The 24584-nt window shown below is 45.9% G+C and overlaps 1 protein-coding gene across 1 annotated transcript in view; it reads left to right on the plus strand.

Moving 5' to 3' along the window:
* Positions 1-24584, plus strand: part of LOC138369226 (extended synaptotagmin-2-like) — a 300187-nt gene that overhangs the window by 76377 nt on the left and 199226 nt on the right. The window contains exon 4 of the mRNA XM_069332167.1: positions 14157-14226. Within this exon, the coding sequence (XP_069188268.1) occupies positions 14157-14226 (70 nt within the window). The remainder of the gene's footprint in view (positions 1-14156; positions 14227-24584) is intronic.

Below are 24584 nucleotides of genomic sequence, written 5' to 3' on the forward strand. Positions count from 1 at the left end.
TTTTTAACCAACAGACAGATTTATAGGATATTAAAGCTACACAAGCATACAATTGGCCAATCATACACCAAATAACCTTCAATATACTTCTCTGCCAGTCGGGGTGCCTGTCTGACAAGTTTGCCAGACTGATGAACTCTCTCTTGTTGAGTTTAGGCACGATATTTTGCTACAGCGTTGCTGTATGATGATCTGGTAGCGTTGCTACGTGATTATCCTGCAGTTGCAGAAGAATGATTCGAGATAAAAGTTTATGAATGAAGGTGGAGGAAACCGTGTCACTGATCTCCACTATACACTCTATTTTATGTGAATGTTCACGGATTTTCCTTGTAGATATTGTCCAGGTACTCCCCCAGTTCTAGAGAGTATTCACTGGCGATAAAAAATATTAGATAAGGTGTCCTTGAGCTGGTAATGTTCGCTAAGGATCAGTCACTTGTTCACTCATTTGTAAACGAACGCGGAGTGCCGCTGGGCTTGTTGGTGGGCGCTTCACTCCCCCCAACGCCCTGCCATGCTCTCTGAGCACGGTAGCCTTCAATGAATATTGATTGATTATTTTTACAGTCTAGACTTATGATTAAGATAAGATGTGATTATAATATAATTAGATATAAGATTTAAAGATTATAAGTAGTATTTGAAAGTACCACTGAATCTTATTAAGGATTCGATTTTTAATCCTACCGGATGTTGAATCAATGTTCCAATAGTTTTTTAATTAAGAAGTCCTTCTAGAAGCTTCTGGATCCTTGAAAGATCATGTACAAAGTCACGTAGGCATCAAAAGGGCCCCTGTTGCGTACGTGTTCATGGTGCCATTGTCATCCAGGATCAAGCTATATAATGAATCTTTAAAGATTCATTATATGATTTTGATACAATTTAGATATGATTTTGATATGATTTAGACATGATATAGAAATTATACATTTCTTAGATGATTATTAGATATGGTGGGTAAAAATTTCCCACATCTTCCAGAGGGAGAGAACTGGCACAGAGTCCAATACTTAGGACAATAGTAACCATATGTATTTATTTACTCTCCATTGGATTGATAATACAAGTGCAAATTTTGCTTGCACTTTTGTGCTGCTGTCCGTTGTGGACGATTGTGTCTGTTAGGAGTCTGTGGGTCTTGTGGAGTTGGAGTGTCTTGAGGTCTCTCAGGATCTAACTGCAGCTGGCTCACTGATTCCATGTGGATGAGTTTGTCCAATGTCTTCAGGGAAGTTGTTCCTTTAGACAGGATTTTGACTATTCTCAAAATCCCCTGACTATCTGGATGGACTGAGACAACTTTACCTAATGGCCAGTCAGCCCTAGGGCCATCACTGTCTACCAAGACAATATCGCCAGGTTGGAGATTAGCTATATTATGTGGGACATTGGCCCCATAGTGATGTTCTCGTAGAGATGTAAGATATTCTTTTGTCCAAACATCATTCCATTTTTGGATTATGCTGGACAGATGCTTATACCCCTGAACCAACTCGCTCTGACCCACATATGAGGGATCTCTGATCTCATCATCCACTAGAGATGGTACTGGAGTCAGAAGTCTTCCATACATTAGGTGGGCAGGACTTAATGGCTCATGTTGAGTAGGATCCTCAGACAAGTAAGTCAACGGCCGGTTATTCACCCTTGATTCTATTTCCGTGATTACTGTCTGGAGCTCTTGAAGATTGATTTTCTGACGGTGTAGAGATTTTCTCAAGGATCTTTTTACAGTTCCTATTAACCGTTCATAAAATCCTCCGTGCCATGGGGCTCTCGGAGGGATAAATTTCCATCTGCAATGACGCTGTTCCAGTGTGGAAGTAACTGCAGGATGGGAACAGATTTCCCGTAGACATGCTTCTCCAGCTACCAAGTTTGCTCCGTTATCTGAAATCATCAGCTTAGGGCATGATCGGCGTGCTGCGAATCTGCGGAAAGCTTGAATAAATGATTGAGCAGTCATATCGGGTGTTACCTCTAGATGTACTGCCCTGGTGGTAGCACAGGTGAACAGACAGATGTATGCCTTGATAGGTTGCTTATCTGCAGTCCCTGTTAGATATATTGCTCCTGTATAATCTACTCCTGTCGTTTCGAAAGGTTGTAGATGGACCACTCGTTCCTTTGGCAGGGGTGGTGGCCCTGGATAAGAGCAAGTTCTTGCATCGTACCTTCGGCATATCATGCAATTCTTCAAGATTGATTTGACTGACTGTCTTCCCTGAGGAATCCAGTACTGCTGTCTGATTTGTGTGAGTGTGTCTAACACTCCTCCATGTTTGATGATTTGTTGATGTGTATGCAACACAATCAACCTTGTGATCCAATGATTTTTTGGTAAAAGCCATGGATGCACGGTATCTAGATTGATATCTGCGTGTTTAAGTCTCCCTCCACAACGCAGAATGTTGTGATTTTCTTGGTCTATCCACAGACCGAGATTGTGTTTTAACTTATGCGGAAGATTTTCATAGTTATTCCCATAAGTTTCTCTCTGGGCTTGTCTTACCCAATAGATAAGTGCATCAGGAAAAGTGTATTTTATACCTTTTTTCCTGAGATAATGAAACACGTTCTGTGTTACATTGATTAATTTGATGAGCGAGGAGTAACGAGTACAATCCAAGACTGATATTTGAGCTTGCTGCCTGGTGGTAGTTACGGTTTGTGTCGTAATGACGTGTGGCTTTTGTTCAGGCCAACTACCATTCACTAACCATCGAGGCCCATGAAACCAAATATCTGCCTTTGCAAACTGTTTAAATGTCATACCTCTTGATAAGAGATCAGCTGGATTATCCTTTGTTGGTACATGCAACAATTGAAAGCCTGCGGAAATTTCTTTAATTTCCGAGACGCGATTTTTTACATATGGAGTTGGACAGTTGTCGTTTCGTACCCATTGTAAGACAGCTTCATTGTCAGACCATATAATGACATCTTTGATGTTCATGTTAGACAAGACTTGTTTGATATGCACTGCTAAGCGTGTTCCAGTTAGCAGTGCTGTTAGTTCCATCTGAGGCAAAGTCCTCTTTTTTAATGGAGCGACTCTGGCCTTAGAGGTGATAAGATAAGATTGATTAGAAGTCACTAAGTAAGCACAAGCTCCAAAAGCTTTGGCTGACGAGTCTGCGAATACATGTAGTGATACTTCTTCATTTTCCTCGACTATGTGTCTCGGAAAGATTATCTTTTCAACTAAAGTTTGTTCTTGAGCCACTTCCATCCAAGCTTTTTGTAACTGGATTGGTAGTGGATCATCCCAACCAACCTTAGCCTTCCATGCTTCTTGCACCAATAAACGCCACTTGATAGTCAAAGGATTTAGTAGACCAAGTGGGTCAAATACTTTGCTAACTTGTGAAAGCAAATCCCTTTTTGTAGTGATGTTGTAATTTACTGGCACAGATTTGATCGATATTGTGTCCGAGATTAAATCCCAATCCATACCTAACACCTTTTGTGATTCTGGTACGTGATATTCAGGGTAATCTCTTGCTATTTGATTATTCAATGTTGCATTATTAGAGGCCCAAGATTGTAGTGGCATGTTTGCACCTTGTAGCTCCTTGTTGGCCTCTTGATATAATTGTAACAGTTCAGTAGTACTGTTAACTGTCCCTTGAAAATTATCTACATATAGATTTTGACTGATTTCAGTCTTACAGGGACTTGATGATTTCTTCAGATGAGTATCTAGAGTTGCTTGCAATAGAAATGGACTGCTTGTCGCGCCGAAAAGAACTGAAGAGAATCTGAAAGTCACTACAGGACTATTGACATCTTCTGGGTTCTCTACCCATAGAAACTTAGTGAAGTCTCTATCTTCTTCCTGTAAGCCAACTCTTAGAAAGGCCTTACTTATATCTGCTGAATACGCATATTTGTTAAGTCTAAACTTCAACAGTATGTCATACAATTTCTGAGTTAGACTTGGACCTGTTTGCAAACAATCATTTAGACTGGTTCCTTGGGGTCCAGATTTAGAGCTACAATTAAAAACTATCCGTAAAGGAGTTGTTTTTGATTCTCTCATTACAGCCATGTGTGGTAAAAAATGGCCTATTTGCGTATTGTCATGTTTCACGACTTCGATGAATTTATTCTTTAATTGTTGAGCAATAATATCATGATAGAGTTTTAAATGCTCAGGCCTTTTTCTTAGCTTTGCTAATTGAGATTTAAATTGACTGTAAGCCATGTGATAATTGGTAGGTAAGGTTTTATGGTTGATTTTCCATGGTAGCCTTACCCAGTACTGTCCATCATTGTACTGTACTGTTTCTAAGTACTGATTGTATGCACAGACATCATCAGGACTTGGTTGTTCAGGAATTATTCCTATGGCATCAAGTTCCCACAATTGAGGTACAGATTCCAATCCATCATCAATCATGTGGGGGATTTTAAGTGGTGACTGTTCTTTGCCTAGTCATGCCACTATTACAGTTTCTGTATGATGTGATTTTTCAGGAGTTGAAGGTTCAAGATCTAGTATAGGTCCTGTCATCAATATGCCTCCTGCTGATTTGAGTATATTCATACCCATAGATTCTTCTGATCCCAGAATGAATCGATGATAGTAGTCAGCTCCAATCAGGATTCCGATATCCCCTATGTAGTCAGAATCAAGCAGAGGATCTGCTAATTGTATTCCTTTTTCTTTTAGGAATTTAATTGTGGCTGTCAGACCAGTCACTTCCATTTCAGTAGGAATTTTATCAACTACTATGGCTTCTACTGTCCTTTGGGATGTACCTAGACAGACATTGAGTTTTACTACTGGAAAGGTTCTACGACCAGAATTAGTAAAAAACCCTGATATAGATGTAGATACTTGCTTTGAAGATTTAAGTTGTAAATCTTCTGCCATCTTTTTACTGATAAAGGTTTTCTGTGACCCTTGATCAAAAAAGCCTCTAGTTGGAATACAAATTCCTTGATTGCATAGTTCTAGCTGTGCAGTAGGCAATATGGCTGCTGTAACAATTTCTGTATCCAAGTCGTTGACATTGCTCATTACTGTACAGAATTGTACGGCTGTTGTGGTATTATCATCTTTGGGCTTTGCCTGAGATGCAGGTTGATTATTGGAAGTCTGTGATCTGGATTGAGTGTTAATATCACTACAGAGTGCTGTGTGATGTACACTTTTATGACAATATTGGCAGTTCTGCAATTGAGTGATACACTCACTTGTATCGTGCTTCCGTAGACAACGGATGCACCTGTTCAGAGATTTCAGTCGATCGATTCGACTGGCACGGCCTACATAAACTGTGCATTGATAAATGGTATGTGCTTCTTGACAGAATAAACATTTTGGGGCACTTGTAGCTCCTTTTGTTTTATCTGTCTTAGGAGCTTGGTTTCCTACAGTTCTGTTAACTGTGGGGGATATAGCATAAGAGCCAACATTATTCTGTTTCCACTTTGCAGAAGAGGAATTTTGTTGCCTTGATTTTTGACTGCCATTTTGGACATTTTTGCTTTTGTCCGTGGATTCACCTTTGGGGATTTTTTCTTGAGATCTAAGTTTTCCTCGGCTTCGTAATCTTTGTACGTAAGCTCGAAGTCCATCAATGATTTGGCTTTGTGATAAGATGTTGGTGTTATAATGAGTGCATAGGCTGTCTATGACCTCATTTGGAAGTTTCCTTTGAATGATTAACTTTATAAGCCACTCTGCATCACCTACAGGTACTTTTGTACTGAGGGCTTTGATGATTGATTCTATAGACAATCGAAATGATTGTAGTGACTCATAACTTTTATTTGGAGAGGGCAAATCCAATAATTTGTATGAGAGACGTGCAATTGCAGTCTCCTTATCACTGTAGTTATCTTGTAACAACTGTAAGGCATGGTCGTAATCATCATCTGTTAATGACAAATTAGCAATGACCTGCCTTGCCTCTCCCCGTAACTGGCCTTGCAAATATTGAAACTTTGTCGCCTTTTTGAGAGAGGGCTTGGAGTTTATTATAGAATCAAAGTGTCTCCAGAAGGTATCCCAATCGTCTTCATCCTTGCCCTCAAAATATGGTAATTGTACCTTTGGGAGCTCTGCGGCTATATGTGTGATAGTTGCATTGCTCTGTTGAGTGGATGAGCTCACATTGGATTGGGTTCCTGCTTGAGATATTTGTTTGATTAAAGGATCAAGTTGATCTTGGATTTTATCTTCATACATTGTCATTTCAGCGACAATTTCCTGAAGTTCCCTTCGGGTTAAATCTGCATTAGCCATTTCTGTTAGATAAATCTCTGCATGGCGTTTGATTTGTTCATACTTATCCACAGCTGCTTTTACTCTGGTATTCAGAATTATTAAATCAGGAGATGGTTGCCTAGCCAACTTTTGACATTTGTCAATCAGTTGAGTTAGGTGATTTTGCAGACCATTAAGTGTCCTCCTATTTCCTGTTTCAGCTGCTGGTGGAACACTGTCAGCCATTTTGACCTTTTCCGAGTTTTGGAGATTCCGAGATTTTTCTCTTTTTTCTGATAAATATGTATGATGTTAATGTATTTTGATAAATGAGCTTTCCTGTCTACTTAGGTAATGATTCCAAAGATCGTCCTTCATTTCCTCCCTGGAATCTGGTTGTAGCAGGTGTTCAATTATCAAAAGTACTGTAATAATTTGATTTGTGACCCGAATGCACGAATGCACCAAGTTGGTAAATCTTGTAATAATTTTTTAAAAATAGTAAATGGCACTATTTTTGCAAAGTTATTACAAAATCTGTTACCATAATAATTGTTAGATAAAATACAGTAGAATGTCTACTGGTTTTACCTCTAATAGGGTTTGTACAGTTGAGTATGGTTAGATTGTAAAGAATGCTCTTACAGTGATGATAACACTTTTTTAAAGAATATTATGTAATGAGCAGCTCTGAAAATCAGTAGATTAGAGATAATGCTAGATAATACACTTAAATATATATGTAATGTTACCACAATGAGGTAGGTAATTGGTAATTTATGATTAAGATGCAGTTGTGTCTGTGACACTGATATACTTAAGTACTGTTGTTTCTTAACACAAAACAATATCAGTATGTTATGAATACTATAAATGCTTACTAGTTAATGGATATGGTGGCTTAAGCCACTGCAAACTATTTGTTTACTTAGATATATAGCTATGATAAACATTGGCTGATAGCTAGGTTAGGCTAGAATATGTAAGAATTATTCCAATGCAAAATCAAGAAGTTTCTTATGTATTTGGCACTGAAATATTCGATAAACGAATGATCATAAATATCTAGGTATAAAGGACCATTATTATCTAGGTTCGAAGGACCATTAATGTGGGAAAAACCTGCTGGGATTGATATAAGAGGAGACTACCAGGGACTTGTACTGAACTAAATTAAAAAATTACTGTCTGCAAATTAATTCAACTAAAATCTCTAGCTAGGGTTGTAAATCCTAATTCCTCTTTTCCTAATGACAGACTGTGGGCTGTAAGGGACAGGTGGGGTGAATGACTTAGTTGATAGAAGTTCCAATCCACCTGTAGACAGGGATCTCACATCAGCTTGTATTTTATACAAGGATAAGATTTGATAAATTCAGTTGTATGACTGAACACTGGCTCTGTTTAAATCAGGGATTTAAACATACATAGTCTAACCTAGTACCATAACTTAACAGCCAATATGTACTTATACTATAAACAACAAATTAAATTGTAAAAGTATAATAAATGACCTTAAATGTAGTCTAAACACTTAACTAAGTACTAGATATTATATTCAATTAAATGAACTTATATGATAACTTAAAAATTAACTAAGCAAACAATTGATAACTTAATTTATATATTCAAATATATATGCAGACATATTCAATTTATACAGTTAGCTTGACTGAATCTTTTCCAACGCTGTGGACACTTGTGAGGTTTTTACTTATTGAGGCTGAATTATTTTCTGACACAATGGACACCCATGAGGTTCAGTGCTTGGATAAGATTCACAGCTACACTACAATTTTAATAAACGTACCGATGAATGAGGCTTAGCCTCGCTTTTTAACCAACAGACAGATTTATAGGATATTAAAGCTACACAAGCATACAATTGGCCAATCATACACCAAATAACCTTCAATATACTTCTCTGCCAGTCGGGGTGCCTGTCTGACAAGTTTGCCAGACTGATGAACTCTCTCTTGTTGAGTTTAGGCACGATATTTTGCTACAGCGTTGCTGTATGATGATCTGGTAGCGTTGCTACGTGATTATCCTGCAGTTGCAGAAGAATGATTCGAGATAAAAGTTTATGAATGAAGGTGGAGGAAACCGTGTCACTGATCTCCACTATACACTCTATTTTATGTGAATGTTCACGGATTTTCCTTGTAGATATTGTCCAGGTACTCCCCCAGTTCTAGAGAGTATTCACTGGCGATAAAAAATATTAGATAAGGTGTCCTTGAGCTGGTAATGTTCGCTAAGGATCAGTCACTTGTTCACTCATTTGTAAACGAACGCGGAGTGCCGCTGGGCTTGTTGGTGGGCGCTTCACTCCCCCCAACGCCCTGCCATGCTCTCTGAGCACGGTAGCCTTCAATGAATATTGATTGATTATTTTTACAGTCTAGACTTATGATTAAGATAAGATGTGATTATAATATAATTAGATATAAGATTTAAAGATTATAAGTAGTATTTGAAAGTACCACTGAATCTTATTAAGGATTCGATTTTTAATCCTACCGGATGTTGAATCAATGTTCCAATAGTTTTTTAATTAAGAAGTCCTTCTAGAAGCTTCTGGATCCTTGAAAGATCATGTACAAAGTCACGTAGGCATCAAAAGGGCCCCTGTTGCGTACGTGTTCATGGTGCCATTGTCATCCAGGATCAAGCTATATAATGAATCTTTAAAGATTCATTATATGATTTTGATACAATTTAGATATGATTTTGATATGATTTAGACATGATATAGAAATTATACATTTCTTAGATGATTATTAGATATGGTGGGTAAAAATTTCCCACACAAATGCCTCTTCCTACTTAATCCCACCCCGAGTCATAGGCAAGTTATTAGGAACTGGCAGTAATAATCAGTCTAAAGGAAAAGGGGGTTAACAACGCTACCCAGAATCATCACCAAGTGTACCTCTTAACTATATATACATGATATAAGACTGCAGATGTCACTTTTGCAGGACACTATAAAACGTCTGCAGTCTTCTTTCCCAGTGAGTCCACTTCTGGCCTCTCTCATACACCACTCAAGGTTCCTTCCCCGAGTCTGACTTTTATGATCCTCACGCCGGCGAGTTCACCTTTGTCAGTAAATCATGGGTCAGTCCTACACAGTATCGTCAAAGTGCTAAGACACCACTTCTACTCTCCAGCAACACACTGGCAGAGGTCTCGAGCAACACGCTGGCAGAGGTCCCCAGCAACACACTGGCAGGGGTCTCCAGCAACACGCTGGCAGACGTCTCCAGCAACACGCTGGCAGACGTCTCCAGCAACACGCTGGCAGAGGTCTCCAGCAACACGCTGGCAGAGGTCTCCAGCAACACGCTGGCAGAGGTCTCGAGCAACACGCTGGCAGAGGTCCCCAGCAACACACTGGCAGAGGTCTCCAGTAACACGCTGGCAGACGTCTCCAGCAACACGCTGGCAGAGGTCTCCAGCAACACGCTGGCAGAGGTCTCCAGCAACACACTGGCAGGGGTCTCCAGCAACACACAGGCAGGGGTCTCCAGCAACACACAGGCAGGGGTCTCCAGCAACACACTGGCAGAGGTCTCCAGCAACACGCTGGCAGAGGTCTCCAGCAACACACTGGTAGAGGTCTCCAGCAACACACTGGCAGAGGTCTCCAGCAACACGCTGGCAGAGGTCTCCAGCAACACACTGGCAGAGGTCTCCAGCAACACGCTGGCAGAGGTCTCCAGCAACACGCTGGCAGAGGTCCCCAGCAACACGCTGGCAGACGTCTCCAGCAACACGCTGGCAGAGATCCCCAGCAACACGCTGGCAGACGTCTCCAGCAACACGCTGGCAGAGATCCCCAGCAACACACTGGCAGAGGTCTCCAGCAACACGCTGGCAGAGGTCTCCAGCAACACACTGGCAGAGATCCCCAGCAACACGCTGGCAGACGTCTCCAGCAACACACTGGCAGAGATCCCCAGCAACACGCTGGCAGAGGTCTCCAGCAACACGCTGGCAGAGGTCTCCAGCAACACACTGGCAGAGATCCCTAGCAACACGCTGGCAGAGGTCTCCAGCAACACACTGGCAGAGGTCTCCAGCAACACACTGGCAGGGGTCCCCAGCAACACGCTGGCAGGGGTCTCCAGCAACACGCTGGCAGAGGTCCCCAGCAACACACTGGCAGAGATCCCCAGCAACACGCTGGCAGAGATCCCCAGGAACACACTGGCAGAGGTCTCCAGCAACACACTGGCAGGGGTCTCCAGCAACACACTGGCAGGGGTCTCCAGCAACACACTGGCAGGGGTCTCCAGCAACACACTGGCAGGGGTCTCCAGCAACACACTGGCAGGAGTCTCCAGCAACACATTGGCAGAGGTCCCCAGCAACACACTGGCAGAGATCCCCAGCAACACGCTGGCAGAGATCCCCAGCAACACACTGGCAGAGGTCTCCAGCAACACACTGGCAGGCGTCTCCAGCAACACGCTGGCAGGGGTCTCCAGCAACACACTGGCAGAGGTCTCCAGCAACACACTGGCAGGGGTCTCCAGCAACACACTGGCAGAGGTCTCCAGCAACACGCTGGCAGAGGTCTCCATCAACACGCTGGCATAGGTCCCCAGCAACACGCTGGCAGAGATCCCCAGCAACACACTGGCAGAGGTCTCCAGCAACACACTGGCAGGCGTCTCCAGCAACACGCTGGCAGGGGTCTCCAGCAACACGCTGGCAGGGGTCTCCAGCAACACACTGGCAGGGGTCTCCAGCAACACACTGCCAGAGGTCTCCAGCAACACGCTGGCAGAGGTCTCCAGCAACACGCTGGCAGAGGTCTCCAGCAACACACTGGCAGGGGTCTCCAGCAACACACTGGCAGAGGTCTCTCCAGCAACACGCTGGCAGAGGTCTCCAACAACACGCTGGCAGGGGTCTCCAGCAACACACTGGCAGAGGTCTCTCCAGCAACACGCTGGCAGACGTCTCCAACAACACGCTGGCAGGGGTCTCCAGCAACACTCTGGCAGGGGTCTCCACACAGGCGTATAACAAGCTTTAACAGACGGACAGTACTTCCATCACCTAACTCAACTTGTCCATCAAGGGACACATCAGTCCAATCGCCAATACTTCGCTAAGTATCATAGACAACTCACAGTCTCCACCGACTCTCCCACTTGTTCCCACTGTAACACGTCTCGAGGTCAGGACAGTTTTGGTTGAACTGATTTTTGTCGACCACGATAACCTCCACATCACTAGTGAGGAGCACAAATTGGGTTAGTAAAAAAGAAACTACTCAGGGGACTAATAGATCACAGCCTTTCACCGGGGAACAGAAAATGGGGGCGGGTGCAATCAACAGATGGCATTGAATTCGTCACACCTCCTCTCCTAAAAGAATTGGGGTCGGGTACTCTGAACAGATGGCGTCGACGTCATCTTTAATGTTCAATACAAAGTGCTTAGTGCTGGAGATGTAGAGTCCACCTGGTTAACCTCAGATTCTTGTGACGGATCTGTGTTGTACAGCGCTCACCAGGGCCGATGTTTATTTCTCTATCAAGGAATAATTCAGTTGACAATCACTTAATTTCCTGGACTAATAAGCCACAGGGTGTTCTACCCCTTTAGCAACATTCTGTAATAACACTGACCCGATGCCGTAATCTGAAGTATCAACGGTTAACATGAATCTGCCATTAAAATTAGGCGACATGAGAGTGGGAGATGTATTTGTTTGGGGGTGGGGGGGGGGGAGGGCAGGGATATTCCTGTGCGGGCCCCTAAGCCTCTAGCTGGCCCACTAAAGTGGGAGATGATATCAGAATGGCTATTTGGCTTTCAAAAGCAAACTGACTGTCTTTGGTCCACATGTACTTTGCTCCCTTCTTCAAGAGATTTGTCAAAGACACTGCAATAGTTGAGATGTAAGGAACAAACTTATGGTACAATCCAGCCATACCAAGGACCTGCAGCACCTTCATAAGTGTTGAAAGGGTTGGGTACTGAACGACGGCTTCTACGGTGCTGTTCTTAGGGGCGATTCATCCTCCACCAACCACATGTCCTAAAAGGATAACAGAGGTCTTGGTCTTGTTCTCCTGAGACTACTGTCATAAATTGGCGAATGTCCCGTCACTGATACAGCTTCACCATATTTATGTGTTCCAACATCTGCTTCATTTTTCTGTCTGGAATGCTAAGGAAAGTATTAACTTTCTTGAGAATAGGGGTAAGGACCCATACATTTGGTATTCATGCTCCCTGTTACCGTTGGAGAACATACCAGTACTAGGTCTCCTACCTGAAATTCCCTGGGTGTCACTTTGCTGTCGAATCTCTTCATGACAGTTACCTTGTCCATCCAGAAGTTCTGGTCACCGGCCTTCTAACTGGTCTCTATGGTATCTGCGAATGCTTGCACATGGGATCCTTCTCTAGCTCTGTAATCAAGATTACTCTACTCCAGTGCTTCGGTTCTGGAGTCTAGAGAGTCTGGAAAGGGAGAACTGCCGACCGAGATACCCTCCACATCACTTCCGACGAGTGCAAATGGGGTTAATAAGAAAAAAGCTACACAGGGGTCTGTTAGATCACAGCCTTCCATCGGGAAAACAGAAAACGGGGGCGGGTGCGCTCAATTGATGGCGTTAACATCGTCACACCTTCCTTCCTAAAAGAATTTGCGTCGCGTGAACTCAACAGATGGCGTCGAAATAGTCACCCCCACCCCCCCAAAGACTCTTATTCGAATATGCACCCAGGCCCTGTATGCTTGTTCTCGTACTTGCTGGACTCCGACAGTTTTGTGAAGCGTCTGCCATATGCACATTGGGGATGTTGCACGGAATTACAGTCTGGAAAAAGCGAAAACCTTACACTCACGTACATCTTAACATCATCAAGGGAAGAACAATAAATTCAGGTTACACCTCCCTTACTACCCTCGCCTGTGTTTCAAACATTGCTGAAATTATGAGATCCTGAAATCGACTAAATATGTTAATAGTAAACTGTGATCATCTGTGCTAGGTTGGGCACAGTTAACAAAGGATTAACATACACAATTGAATATTTTCAAGTATTTTGTGAGAGTTGTAAAACACAATCATTATATAAAATCTATTTTAGGTTAATTTAGGTAAGTATACGACAATGTTGAGTATTGTATTATATGTTTTCTTGACGTTTTAGCTGCTCCCCGTATATTTAAAAATGGACGCAAATTTTTTTTTTTTTACAAACGTAGGTAAATTATTCTGACATAACAATAATTACAAACTTGCCTTAACGAAAGAAATTAGTTTAGTGTAACAGTTATTTTCTTGTTTTTCATATAAATAATTAATTTAAATTTATTTAATTTAAATTTTAAATTTAAATGATTGTTTTATTTTTTTATTTTTTGTAACGCTGATTGAAAATATAAGTTTTTTCTTCTGAAATTATCACTGTCTGCATAGAAGGCCAATGAAAGAAAGGTGTTAAAATCAGCTTTAAATTAGTTTTATTATTATCTTAACTTTAATGCTGAGAAGTCAAAACATTTGTTTATTGTTGAAATGTGTAAAATGACATACCAGAAAAGATTGATGGAATTATTGTATACGTTTGTGTGTTTATGTGCATATATCTGGGGAGAATTCTCACAGATTTCATTAGTCTAAAGAGTCCATGGTCCATAGAAAGGTATGAATCACTTGTTTATAGATACTAGGTATATTTAATTTTGAATTATTCCAGAAAATACACAAGTATTTGTGGCTTTTGCAACATTCAATAAATTGTATAATTTCTACCTTTTATTTACCTTATATGATCTTATAGTTATTGCAATAAATTGTGACATATTGAGTTTTTTTTAGCAAGAATAATAAAATGAACTTTCTTTTAAACAAATGCTTCAGTATGTACAACTTTCTTTCACTGAATTTTCCAGATACACCGGAGACTTTGAGCTATCAATAAGTGTTTTGAACATCCCAATTTGCACCACGCTTAATATTCAGGTAAGTTTTGTTGTGTACATCAAGCTTAATATTCCGGTAAGATTTGCTGTGTTAATCAAGCTTAATATTCATGTAATGTTTTATGTGCACACGCAAGCTTAATATTAAATAGGATGTGAATAAACAAGCTAAATATTCAGGGAAGGTTTGCTGTGTACAAGCAAACTTTTGTCAGATAAGATTTCCTGAATACAAGCAAGCTTAATTTTCAGATAAGATATGCCGTGTAAAATCAAGCTTAATATTCAGGTAAGATATGATGTGTACAAATATTGTAATATACTACTACACACATAGCTCAGGGGCTGCCATTGGGAGGGGGTCTCGGCCTAGACCTCTATATAGAGGTCATATATGTAAATTGTCAACCACAATACTGTGGATAGTAACAGTTCATTCACCAGGGCAAAGGCAGCCTCGAACACGCGCCCTCCAACATGATAGACGAGTACTTTATTGTCTGGGCCACGGGCTAGTCACTATGGTCTAGGCCACGGGCTAGCCACTATGGTCTGGGACACGGGCTAGTCACTATGGTCTGGGACACGGGCTAGTCACTATGGTCTGGGCCACGGGCTAGCCACTATGGTCTGGGACACGGGCTAGCCACTATGGTCTGGGACACGGGCTAGTCACTATGGTCTAAGACACGGACTAGTCACTATGGTCTGGTCCACGGGCTAGCCACTATGGTCTGGGCCACGGGCTAGCCACTATTGTCTGGGACACGGGCTAGTCACTATGGTCTGGTCCACGGGCTAGCCACTATGGTCTGGGACACGGGCTAGTCACTATGGTCTGGGACACGGGCTAGTCACTATGGTCTGGTCCACGGGCTAGCCACTATGGTCTGGGCCACGGGCTAGTCACTATGGTCTAGTCCACGGGCTAGCTAGTATGGTCTGGGACACGGACTTGCCACTATGGTCTGGTCCACGGGCTAGTCACTATGGTCTGGGCCACGGGCTTGCCACTATGGTCTGGGACACGGACTTGCCACTAAGGTCTGGGACACGGGCTAGCCACTATGGTCTGGTCCACGGGCTAGTCACTATGGTCTGGGCCACGGGCTAGCCACTATGGTCTGGTCCACGGGCTTGCCACTAAGGTCTGGTTCACGGGCTAGCCACTATGGTCTGGGACACGGGCTAGTCACTATGGTCTGGGACACGGGCTAGCCACTATGGTCTGGGACACGGACTTGCCACTAAGGTCTGGGACACGGACTTGCCACTATGGTCTGGGACACGGGCTAGTCACTATGGTCTGGTCCACGGGCTAGCCACTATGGTCTGGGACACGGACTTGCCACTAAGGTCTGGTTCACGGGCTAGCCACTATGGTCTGGGACACGGGCTAGTCACTATGGTCTGGTCCACGGGCTAGCCACTATGGTCTGGGACACAGACTTGCCACTAAGGTCTGGTTCACGGGCTAGCCACTATGGTCTGGGACACGGGCTAGTCACTATGGTCTGGTCCACGGGCTAGTCACTATGGTCTGGGCCACGGGCTTGCCACTATGGTCTGGTCCACGGGGTAGTCACTATGGTCTGGGCCACGGGCTTGCCACTAAGGTCTGGTCCACGGGCTAGCCACTATGGTCTGGGACACGGGCTAGTCACTATGGTCTGGTCCACGGGCTAGTCACTATGGTCTGGGCCACGGGCTTGCCACTAAGGTCTGGGACACGGGCTAGCCACTATGGTCTGGTCCACGGGCTAGTCACTATGGTCTGGGCCACGGGCTAGCCACTATGGTCTGGTCCACGGGCTAGCCACTATGGTCTGGTCCACGGGCTAGTCACTATGGTCTGGGCCACGGGCTTGCCACTATGGTCTGGGACACGGGCTTGCCACTATTGTCTGGTCCACGGGCTAGCCACTATGGTCTGGTCCACGGGCTAGCCACTATGGTCTGGGACACGGACTTGCCACTAAGGTCTGGGACACAGGCTAGCCACTATGGTCTGGTCCACGGGCTAGTCACTATGGTCTGGGCCACGGGCTTGCCACTATGGTCTGGGACACGGGCTTGCCACTATTGTCTGGTCCACGGGCTAGCCACTATGGTCTGGTCCACGGGCTAGCCACTATGGTCTGGTCCACGGGCTAGCCACTATGGTCTGGGACACGGACTTGCCACTATGGTCTGGGACACGGACTTGCCACTAAGGTCTGGGACACGGGCTAGCCACTATGGTCTGGTCCACGGGCTTGCCACTATGGTCTGGGACACGGGCTAGCCACTATGGTCTGGGACACGGGCTAGCCACTATTGTCTGGTCCACGGGCTAGCCACTATGGTCTGGGACACGGGCTAGCCACTATTGTCTGGTCCACGGGCTAGCCACTATGGTCTGGGCCACGGGCTAGCCACTATTGTCTGGTCCACGGGCTAGCCACTATGGTCTGGTCCACGGGCTAGCCACTATGGTCTGGGACACGGGCTAGCCACTATTGTCTGGTCCACGGGCTAGCCACTATGGTCTGGGCCATGGGCTAGCCACTATGGTCTGGGCCACGGGCTAGCCACTATGGTCTGGGACACGGGCTAGCCACTATGGTCTGGGCCACGGGCTAGCCACTATGGTCTGGGCCATGGGCTAGCCACTATGGTCTGGGCCACGGGCTAGCCACTATGGTCTGGGCCACGGGCTAGCCACTATGGTCTGGTCCACGGGCTTGCCACTATGGTCTGGGCCACGGGCTTGCCACTATGGTCTGGTCCACGGGCTAGCCACTATGGTCTGGGCCACGGGCTTGCTACTATGGTCTGGGCCACGGGCTAGCCACTATGGTCTCGGCCACGGGCTAGCCACTATGGTCTGGGCCACGGGCTAGCCACTATGGTCTGGGCCACGGGCTAGCCACTATGGTCTGGGCCACGGGCTAGCCACTATGGTCTGGGCCACGGGCTAGCCACTATGGTCTGGGCCACGGGCTAGCCACTATGGTCTGGGCCACGGGCTATCCACTATGGTCTGGGCCACGGGCTAGCCACTATGGTCTGGGCCACGGGCTAGCCACTATTGTCTGGGTGGCTTAACATTCAATTTCGGGCAGCGGTTTGTGCCTCAGAAATCTGTCCTTAGTGTGAGTAGCTCGTTGGCCAGAGAATAGAACACGGGTCTCTAATGCTGTCCGACGTTCCTTTTGCCCAGGGGAATGAAATGTTACTATCCACGGTACTGTGGGTGACAATTGACATAAATATATAATAGGTCTGTTACCTATTGGCACCAGACCCATTGCCATTGGTAATACCCTTCGCCGCCTAGTTGCAAGGGCTGCTGTCAGAAGTATCCGAATGGAAGCAGCCACCATGCTGCAACCCAACCAGCTGGGGTTTGGAGTCCCCCAAAGGCTGTGAAGCAGCGGCGCAGTAGTAAAATTAGATTTTAAAAACGCTTTCAACTCGGTCAAAAGGGAAGCAATCCTCACCACAGTCCAGGAACATTGCCCAAGCATTCTCCCGTTTGTGTCAGCAGGCTACAGCAAAGACTCAACCCTCCTGTTTGGAAAACATGAAGTCACCTCAGCAGAGGGAAATCAACAGGGAGATCCACTTGCCCCCTTCCTCTGTTGCATAGCGAGTCTAGAAATTACAAAACCAGACTGTCCAGTGAGCTCAACATCTGGTTCCTGGATGATGGCACTCTGGCAGGCACACAAGAATCCCTGCTGTAAGACCTGCAGGGTGTGAAGACACGGGGGGAGTCCATGGGTCTCGTTCTTAACCCCTCCAAGTGCGAAATTATTGCATCCAGTGAGGTAGTCATTAGTGCAGTGAAATCAGTTTTACCAGAAGCCTCAGCCATTAAACCCACCGACAGCACACTACTTGGAGCACCTCTGGGCCACAGTGTCATTGCTGCAGTCCTTGACGAAAAGTTTAACAACCTAAAGAGGATGGAAACGAGACTAGAGGACTTGGACTCCCACGATGCCCTCTACCTTCTCACAAAGTGCCTCACCTTGCCCAGGCTAACATACTTCTTAAGGCGTGCACCCACTTTTGGCAACCCATTTCTAAATCAATGTGATGAGCTCCTCAAGTCAATATTCAGGAAGGCGCTCAACCTAGATTTAGATAACAGTCAGTGGGACCAAGCAACACTACCAGTGAGATTTGGGGCGATAGACATACGAAAGGCAATTGAGGTAGCACTTCCAGCATTCTTATCCTCATGTACAGCAGCCAACGAATTGGTAGGGCAGATCCTACCAGAGCGTATGAGAGACAGCGGGAACACATGATCAAACGTTCATCGAAGCAGCCAGACAATGGGACACCATTGCATACCCTCAACCCCGACCACAAGTCCCAAAAGACCACAAGCAGGCTCACTGGGATAGCACCATAATGGAAAAGACTGTCACAGCAATGATTGACAACGCTGAGGATGAAAACAAAGCCCGCCTCCTAATGGTAACAGCACCCCACGCCGGGGATTTTTTATTTGCTGTGCCCAATGCAGCCCTGGGAACTCGCCTCAATCATGACACTCTCCTCATTGAAGTTACCCTTCGCCTTACCGCCCCCATCCTCACCGAACATAGGTGCATCTGCGAAACTGCGATGGCAGACCAATATGGTCGTCATGGTCTGGTATGTCGTAAATCACAGAGTAGGATTGCAAGACTTGAAGAAGTCAACGACATCATCAAGAGGAGCCTCACCACAGCCCGCTGCCCGGCACAAAGAGAACCACACTTAATCAGATCTAACGACCCTCAGAAGCGCCCAGATGGGGTCACCTTGCTTCCTTGGAAGGATGGTAAGCAAGTGGTGTGGGACTACACATGCGCTGCCACACTGGCCAGTACCTACCTTCACTACAGACCACGTGAAAGGGGTGATGCTGCTTCTTTAGGGGAATCACAGAAAATTATTTAATACAGAGGTCTGGCACACTGCTACAGCTTTGTTCCGATCGGCTCGGAGACTCTCGGATCGTGGGGAAAATGTGCATTGAAGTTCTTGTAGGAATAGGGGGACAAATTGATCAGCGCTACAAAAGACCAGAGAGCAAAAAGTTTCTTGTTCCAGCGTCTCAGTGTTGTGATTCAGAGGGGAAATGCTTGTTGCGTCTTGGGCACTAGTCCAACTTCAGAGGAATACGAAGAAGTGTTTGACTTGCAACAATGATCGAACTCGTCTGTGACATTCATCAGTGTTTCCCATTATCGCGTTTTTCAAGAGATCCATAACCTTTAGGCACTTTTTGTATTATTTTTGTATCAACCCATGTATATCTTATAACAATCAAATACATAATATATATATGTATATATATATATATATATACATATATATATATATATATATATATATATATATATATATATATATATATATATATATATATATATACATATATATACATATATATACATATATATATATATATATATATATATATATATATATATATATATATATATATATATATATATATATATATATATATATATATATATATATATATATATATATATATATATATATATATATATGTGTGTTACAGTGCCCTCTCCTATTTCTTTCGTTTGCCGGCTTAAAGAGTCATATCAGCTCTCCCTACTGATTCTCTGAGGTTCAGGGAATCTATTGATATATGTGGCGACCAGACCGGCTGCCAGTTAAGGGGGAACGTTTCATTATAAGTTGTAAATAAGGGGAAATTGGCACCCTGATATAAAATGAAAGAGTATCCCCTAATGCAGATATAACCTTTTGGAAGGGACACTAGCCGATCGCGGATTGGCCGACTTAGGTCGCGGGCGACCAATCAGGGCCCGCCATGACGTCACCGAGTGCCCCGGGCGGCGCCAACGTCAGAGTTAACCTGACCTTGGAAGCGAGCGGACGCACCTCGGTCAGCTCTCAAGGATTAGAAGCTCTACAAGCCTTTCTTAGTGGATTAGTGCTGGCTATTGCAGCCCATCGGATATATTGGAGACCCCGCGCTTCTGGGGAGCAAAAAGAAACCAAGTTTATTAAGCGAAAGAGTGCCAAACTTGGAAAATATTCGGCGACGACGCTGGGCGGCGACGCTGGACGTTGGGGGCCTGAAAAGGTGTGGCGGGCAAGCCTAGCTGTGACCGGGTCACATCCACTGAGGGTTTTGGAAGGACGACACCGTGCCTAGGACAAGAAGCAACGCCTTGTGGAAGGGGCGAGTGTGAGAAAATAGTGATTAGCTCAGCGCCTATCGATGAACCAGGATTGGGGTAGCTGAATCTCAGGGATTGGAACGGCGACGACGCGAAGGCTCCACGACACCTGAGGACCTGTGGGACGTTCCTGGATCGTCAAGGATCGACTCAGGAAGCGTGGGAACCTCACACCATCGAGGGACAGGCGTCGTGAGCCAGGAATGTAAGGTAGATCATTTTCCCTCCCATTACCCCTTGTGTGAGTAGGCTAGTTAGACCACAATATTTACTTATGTATGTAGCAATAGGACATTAATGCTTTAGTAGTAGAATAGGCTGCATGGCAGCTTGTGTCCAGGACTGTCAGAGGGGATAGTGTGTATGGATGGCAGGACAGTGAAGAAGAGGCGCCGACGTGGTGAAGAGGCCCTCCTGTGAGAGAGTGTGGGACTCCTGTCTTTCTGCCCAGTTGAAGGAGTGTTGGAGGTCGTGGAAGAAGAGGCTGACGATCTCCAGACTTATTATCCTTATTTTCCTATTCATGTATTACTTGTGATTGTATATGTAATCATGTAATTTGCATCAGTAAATTCACACTTTTTCACTGTGTTTAAGTGTGCCTCCATTTATGATATTTCTCTATGAGCATACACGAAGGTTATCATAGTACCACCTAGGGAACACAACGTTCTCTATAGAAGTTCTTATTGCCTGGAGAGTGGTAAAGACAGCACAGACTTACATAAAGGTGTACCCTTAGCCATCCGATCAGTATCAGTGCCTGAATGGTGGCAACTATTAACGTAGTGGCTATAGAGAGGCAAAGCCACACAGACCTTCCTGGGAGAGTACTCTGGGCCAACAGTCTAGTAGCAGATCTATGGGAGTAGCAATCTTCCGGCTACAAACAATATATAATACACCCACTGAACTGCATTGCTGGGGTGCAGATATAATAACCCAGCTGGCGACCTTGTTAAGAAGAAGATAGAGAAGACAGGTGGGAAAGGAGTTCCTGCAACCTTTTTGTCTGGCAGGCAAGATTCAGGGAGGTTATTGTTTTAAGGTAAGCCTGAGTCTTCCTTCACTCCTCCACGGGTCTAGGCCGGAACTGTTAACAGCAGTTTCCCCGTGTTTGACTGAAGGGCTTCCAGGGTGAATCAGTGGCACCCCCTTTTGTGGTGGAAGCAAAGACCTGCAGAGGTGGGCATTGTTGGTCCTCTCCTGTGTGACCAAGGAGACTCCGGTGAATCCCAAGAGTCGGAGGGGCTGAGTATTCGGCCTTTTGAGCCTCTAGCAACCGAGTACTAGCAGAGCCCCGGCCCACCCCCCACGTGACAGAGAACTGGCGACCTTGCCAGGATTCGAACCCCGGTAGCCAAGAACTGGGAACTTCGCCAGGAAGCGTGGATCAAGCTACAGTGTGGCCCAGATTTCAAGACAAGTGTTGCCAGGGTACTAATACAGTGTGGCCAGTGAATTCAGTGGTACTGTTACTCAACCAGCTAAGGGACTGAAACGGTGAAATTAGTGCCTACTAACCTGTCTGTGCTGTCGTGTATGCTCAATGATATAGAGATGGAGGAGGACAAAGTAAAGAAATTTATTGACACAAGGGACGAGAGAATTTTGGAAGAGTGTACCAAGGCCCAGCTCCAACAAGTGGCAAACCACTTTGGGATCAGGTTGAGGACGACTAAGGTAGCGGAGCGAAGGATAGAGATCATGGCACAGCTCACAGCTCGAGAGGAGGCGACGGGAGAGGAGCCATCTCAAGAGGAGCCGTCCCGAGGAGAGCCGTCGCAAGGTGAACCGTCCCGACTAGAGCCACCCCAAGCGCCTACCAGTGTGGAGAGAATTCACAGTGAACATGGGAGCAGTGGAAGGTCCAGCTGTAGTAAGAGGAGCCTGCAACTGGAAATAATGAAGATGCAACTGGAAGCCCAGCTGCGACGAGAGGAGAGAGAAGCACGGCTGCAGCTGCAGCGAGAGGAACGTTCAGCTGAGCTGCAGCGAGAGGAACGTGCAACTGAGCTGCAGCAAGAGGAGCGAGGAGCTCGGCTGTAGCAAGAAGGAGAGAGACAACTGCGACTGGAGGAGATAAAGGCAAAGAAAGAAGTCGAATTGCGTCGCGTTGAACGTGGTCTGCCCTCACTACCTGCACGGCGGGATGACCTCAAGGTAAGGGAACGTGACTTACCTACGTTCGAACCACAAGAAGCTGAGGCGGTCTTCGAACACTTTGAACGGATAGCAACTCTGAAGGAGTGGCCGGAAGATGATTGGGCTGCTCTTGTCCAGGGCAGGTTGACTGGTGAGGCCCGGGAAGCCTACAACATGCTGGACCTAGGGGAGTGTACTAGTTACGACGCGATTAAGAATGCGGTGCTCCACTCATTCCAGCTGACTCCGGAGATGTACCGGAAGCGGTTCAGAGAGTGTACAAGAGCGTCGGGTAAGTCTTACGCCGAGACCGCCAGGGATATGGAACGGAAATTCCTACGATGGTTGAAGGCGGAGGAAGCGGAGTCGGCGGATGATATCAAACGACTGATAGTGATGGAGAAGTTTATGTCGGTGCTCCATCCTGAGTTGCGAGTAAGGGTGAGAGAAGCAGGTATTAAGGACCTGAAGGCTGCAGCGGACCGAGCCGACATGCTGGAGGAGGCACTACATCTCAGGAGGGAGGGGCCACCCAGACACTCGCCCTACCCCCTGGTCGGGAGGGAACCTTAGGAGTTCAGGAGGAGCGAGGACGGGTGGGGACTCTCCCAAGAGTAGTGTGCCCTATGAAGTAACCCGGTTCAAGAGCCCAAGAGACGTGGAGAGGAAACCCCAACCTGTGAGCAGTGGACCTAGCTCGAGAGCTAGCGCTGCAGTCCCGAACACGACGACAGGGAGTCCAAGGAGGACCCAGGGAACGTCTGCAAGTGGTACTGCCAGAGGGACTGGCGAGTGGCCGCCCAGGGGAGGCAGCCGATGTTTCAACTGTGGTGTGAGAGGACATTATGCCCGCGAATGTGAGGAGCACCAAAGGAATATAGGACTAATGTTGGAAGAGGAGAGAGTGTTTGTTCACACCCCATATTATAGTGGACCCAACGTGAATGGTTGGGAAATGAAGTTGGGTGAACATCCCTTTCGGGGCCAACGTGAAGTTTGGAAAGTCAGACCCAGTGGAGGTTGCCGTTCTTCGAGATACGGGTGCTGACATAAGTATGGTGACCAGGAGTATTCTCCCCAAGGAATTTAATGATTCACCTGTGGGAGTGGTGAGGATACGCAGTGTGGGGGAGGAATACAGGTTGCCACTTCACGAAGTACAGCTGATTGCCGACTGCGGAGTCGAGAAAGCTATAGTAGCTGTAGCCCCTAAATTACCCCTAGAGCATGTACAGATGGTGCTGGGTAATGACCTCGGAGGAGGCAGGATACAACCCGATTGGGCCAGGAGTGCCTATGTTGCAAGCAGCGGTACAACCCTGCCAGGTGAGGTATCGGTCGCTCCAGATGGTAGTGAGGAAGCCGACTTCGCCAGGGGAAACGTCGCCAGAGACGACGACAACGAGGGCAAGAGTGCAGAGAGGTCGTCGGAGGTCGTGGAAAACCCCGACGAGGACCTCCGACTAAGCCTGATGATGCGTGTGGAGGAGTGGCGAGGAGCAGCTGTACAAACCCCTGGGGCGGTGAAGAGGCTGCAGACAGCACTCCCTCCACACAGAAACGTGAATAAAGTAAGCTCAGTGGATGGGCGAACGGCAGTGAGGGGCAGAGTGGAGGAGCCACGACGCAGTGCACCCTATGCCAGCCAGATGAATAGTGGTAGGTGCAAGATGAACCACCGTGGTGAGGTGAGCACAACCACGAACCGAAGGAGACGTCTGCAGGGAAGAAAATCTCATGGAGGAGTGAAAATGTTCGTTGGGAACGAAGGAGCGAATGGTATAGGAAAAGCAATACGAAGAAAGCAGAGAATAGGTACACCCAGTGTAGGCGCCAGCCTAACCAGAGGGGCATTGGGCCGTCGCAAAAGCCTAGTGTGGAAGAGAGGAAGCTGCTGGATGGAGTACAGGTGACAGGTGCCACTGTGCGGAGACAACGCACCTATGGGAGAAGAGGAACCGAGAAGAAAGAAGATTGGCGAAGAGGAGCTCCTGAGAGGAAACACGGAGAACCTGTAGGACGCAGTGGAAGTGCA

Source organism: Procambarus clarkii, chromosome 27 (genome assembly GCF_040958095.1).
Source record: "Procambarus clarkii isolate CNS0578487 chromosome 27, FALCON_Pclarkii_2.0, whole genome shotgun sequence".
Lineage (NCBI taxonomy): Eukaryota > Metazoa > Arthropoda > Malacostraca > Decapoda > Cambaridae > Procambarus > Procambarus clarkii.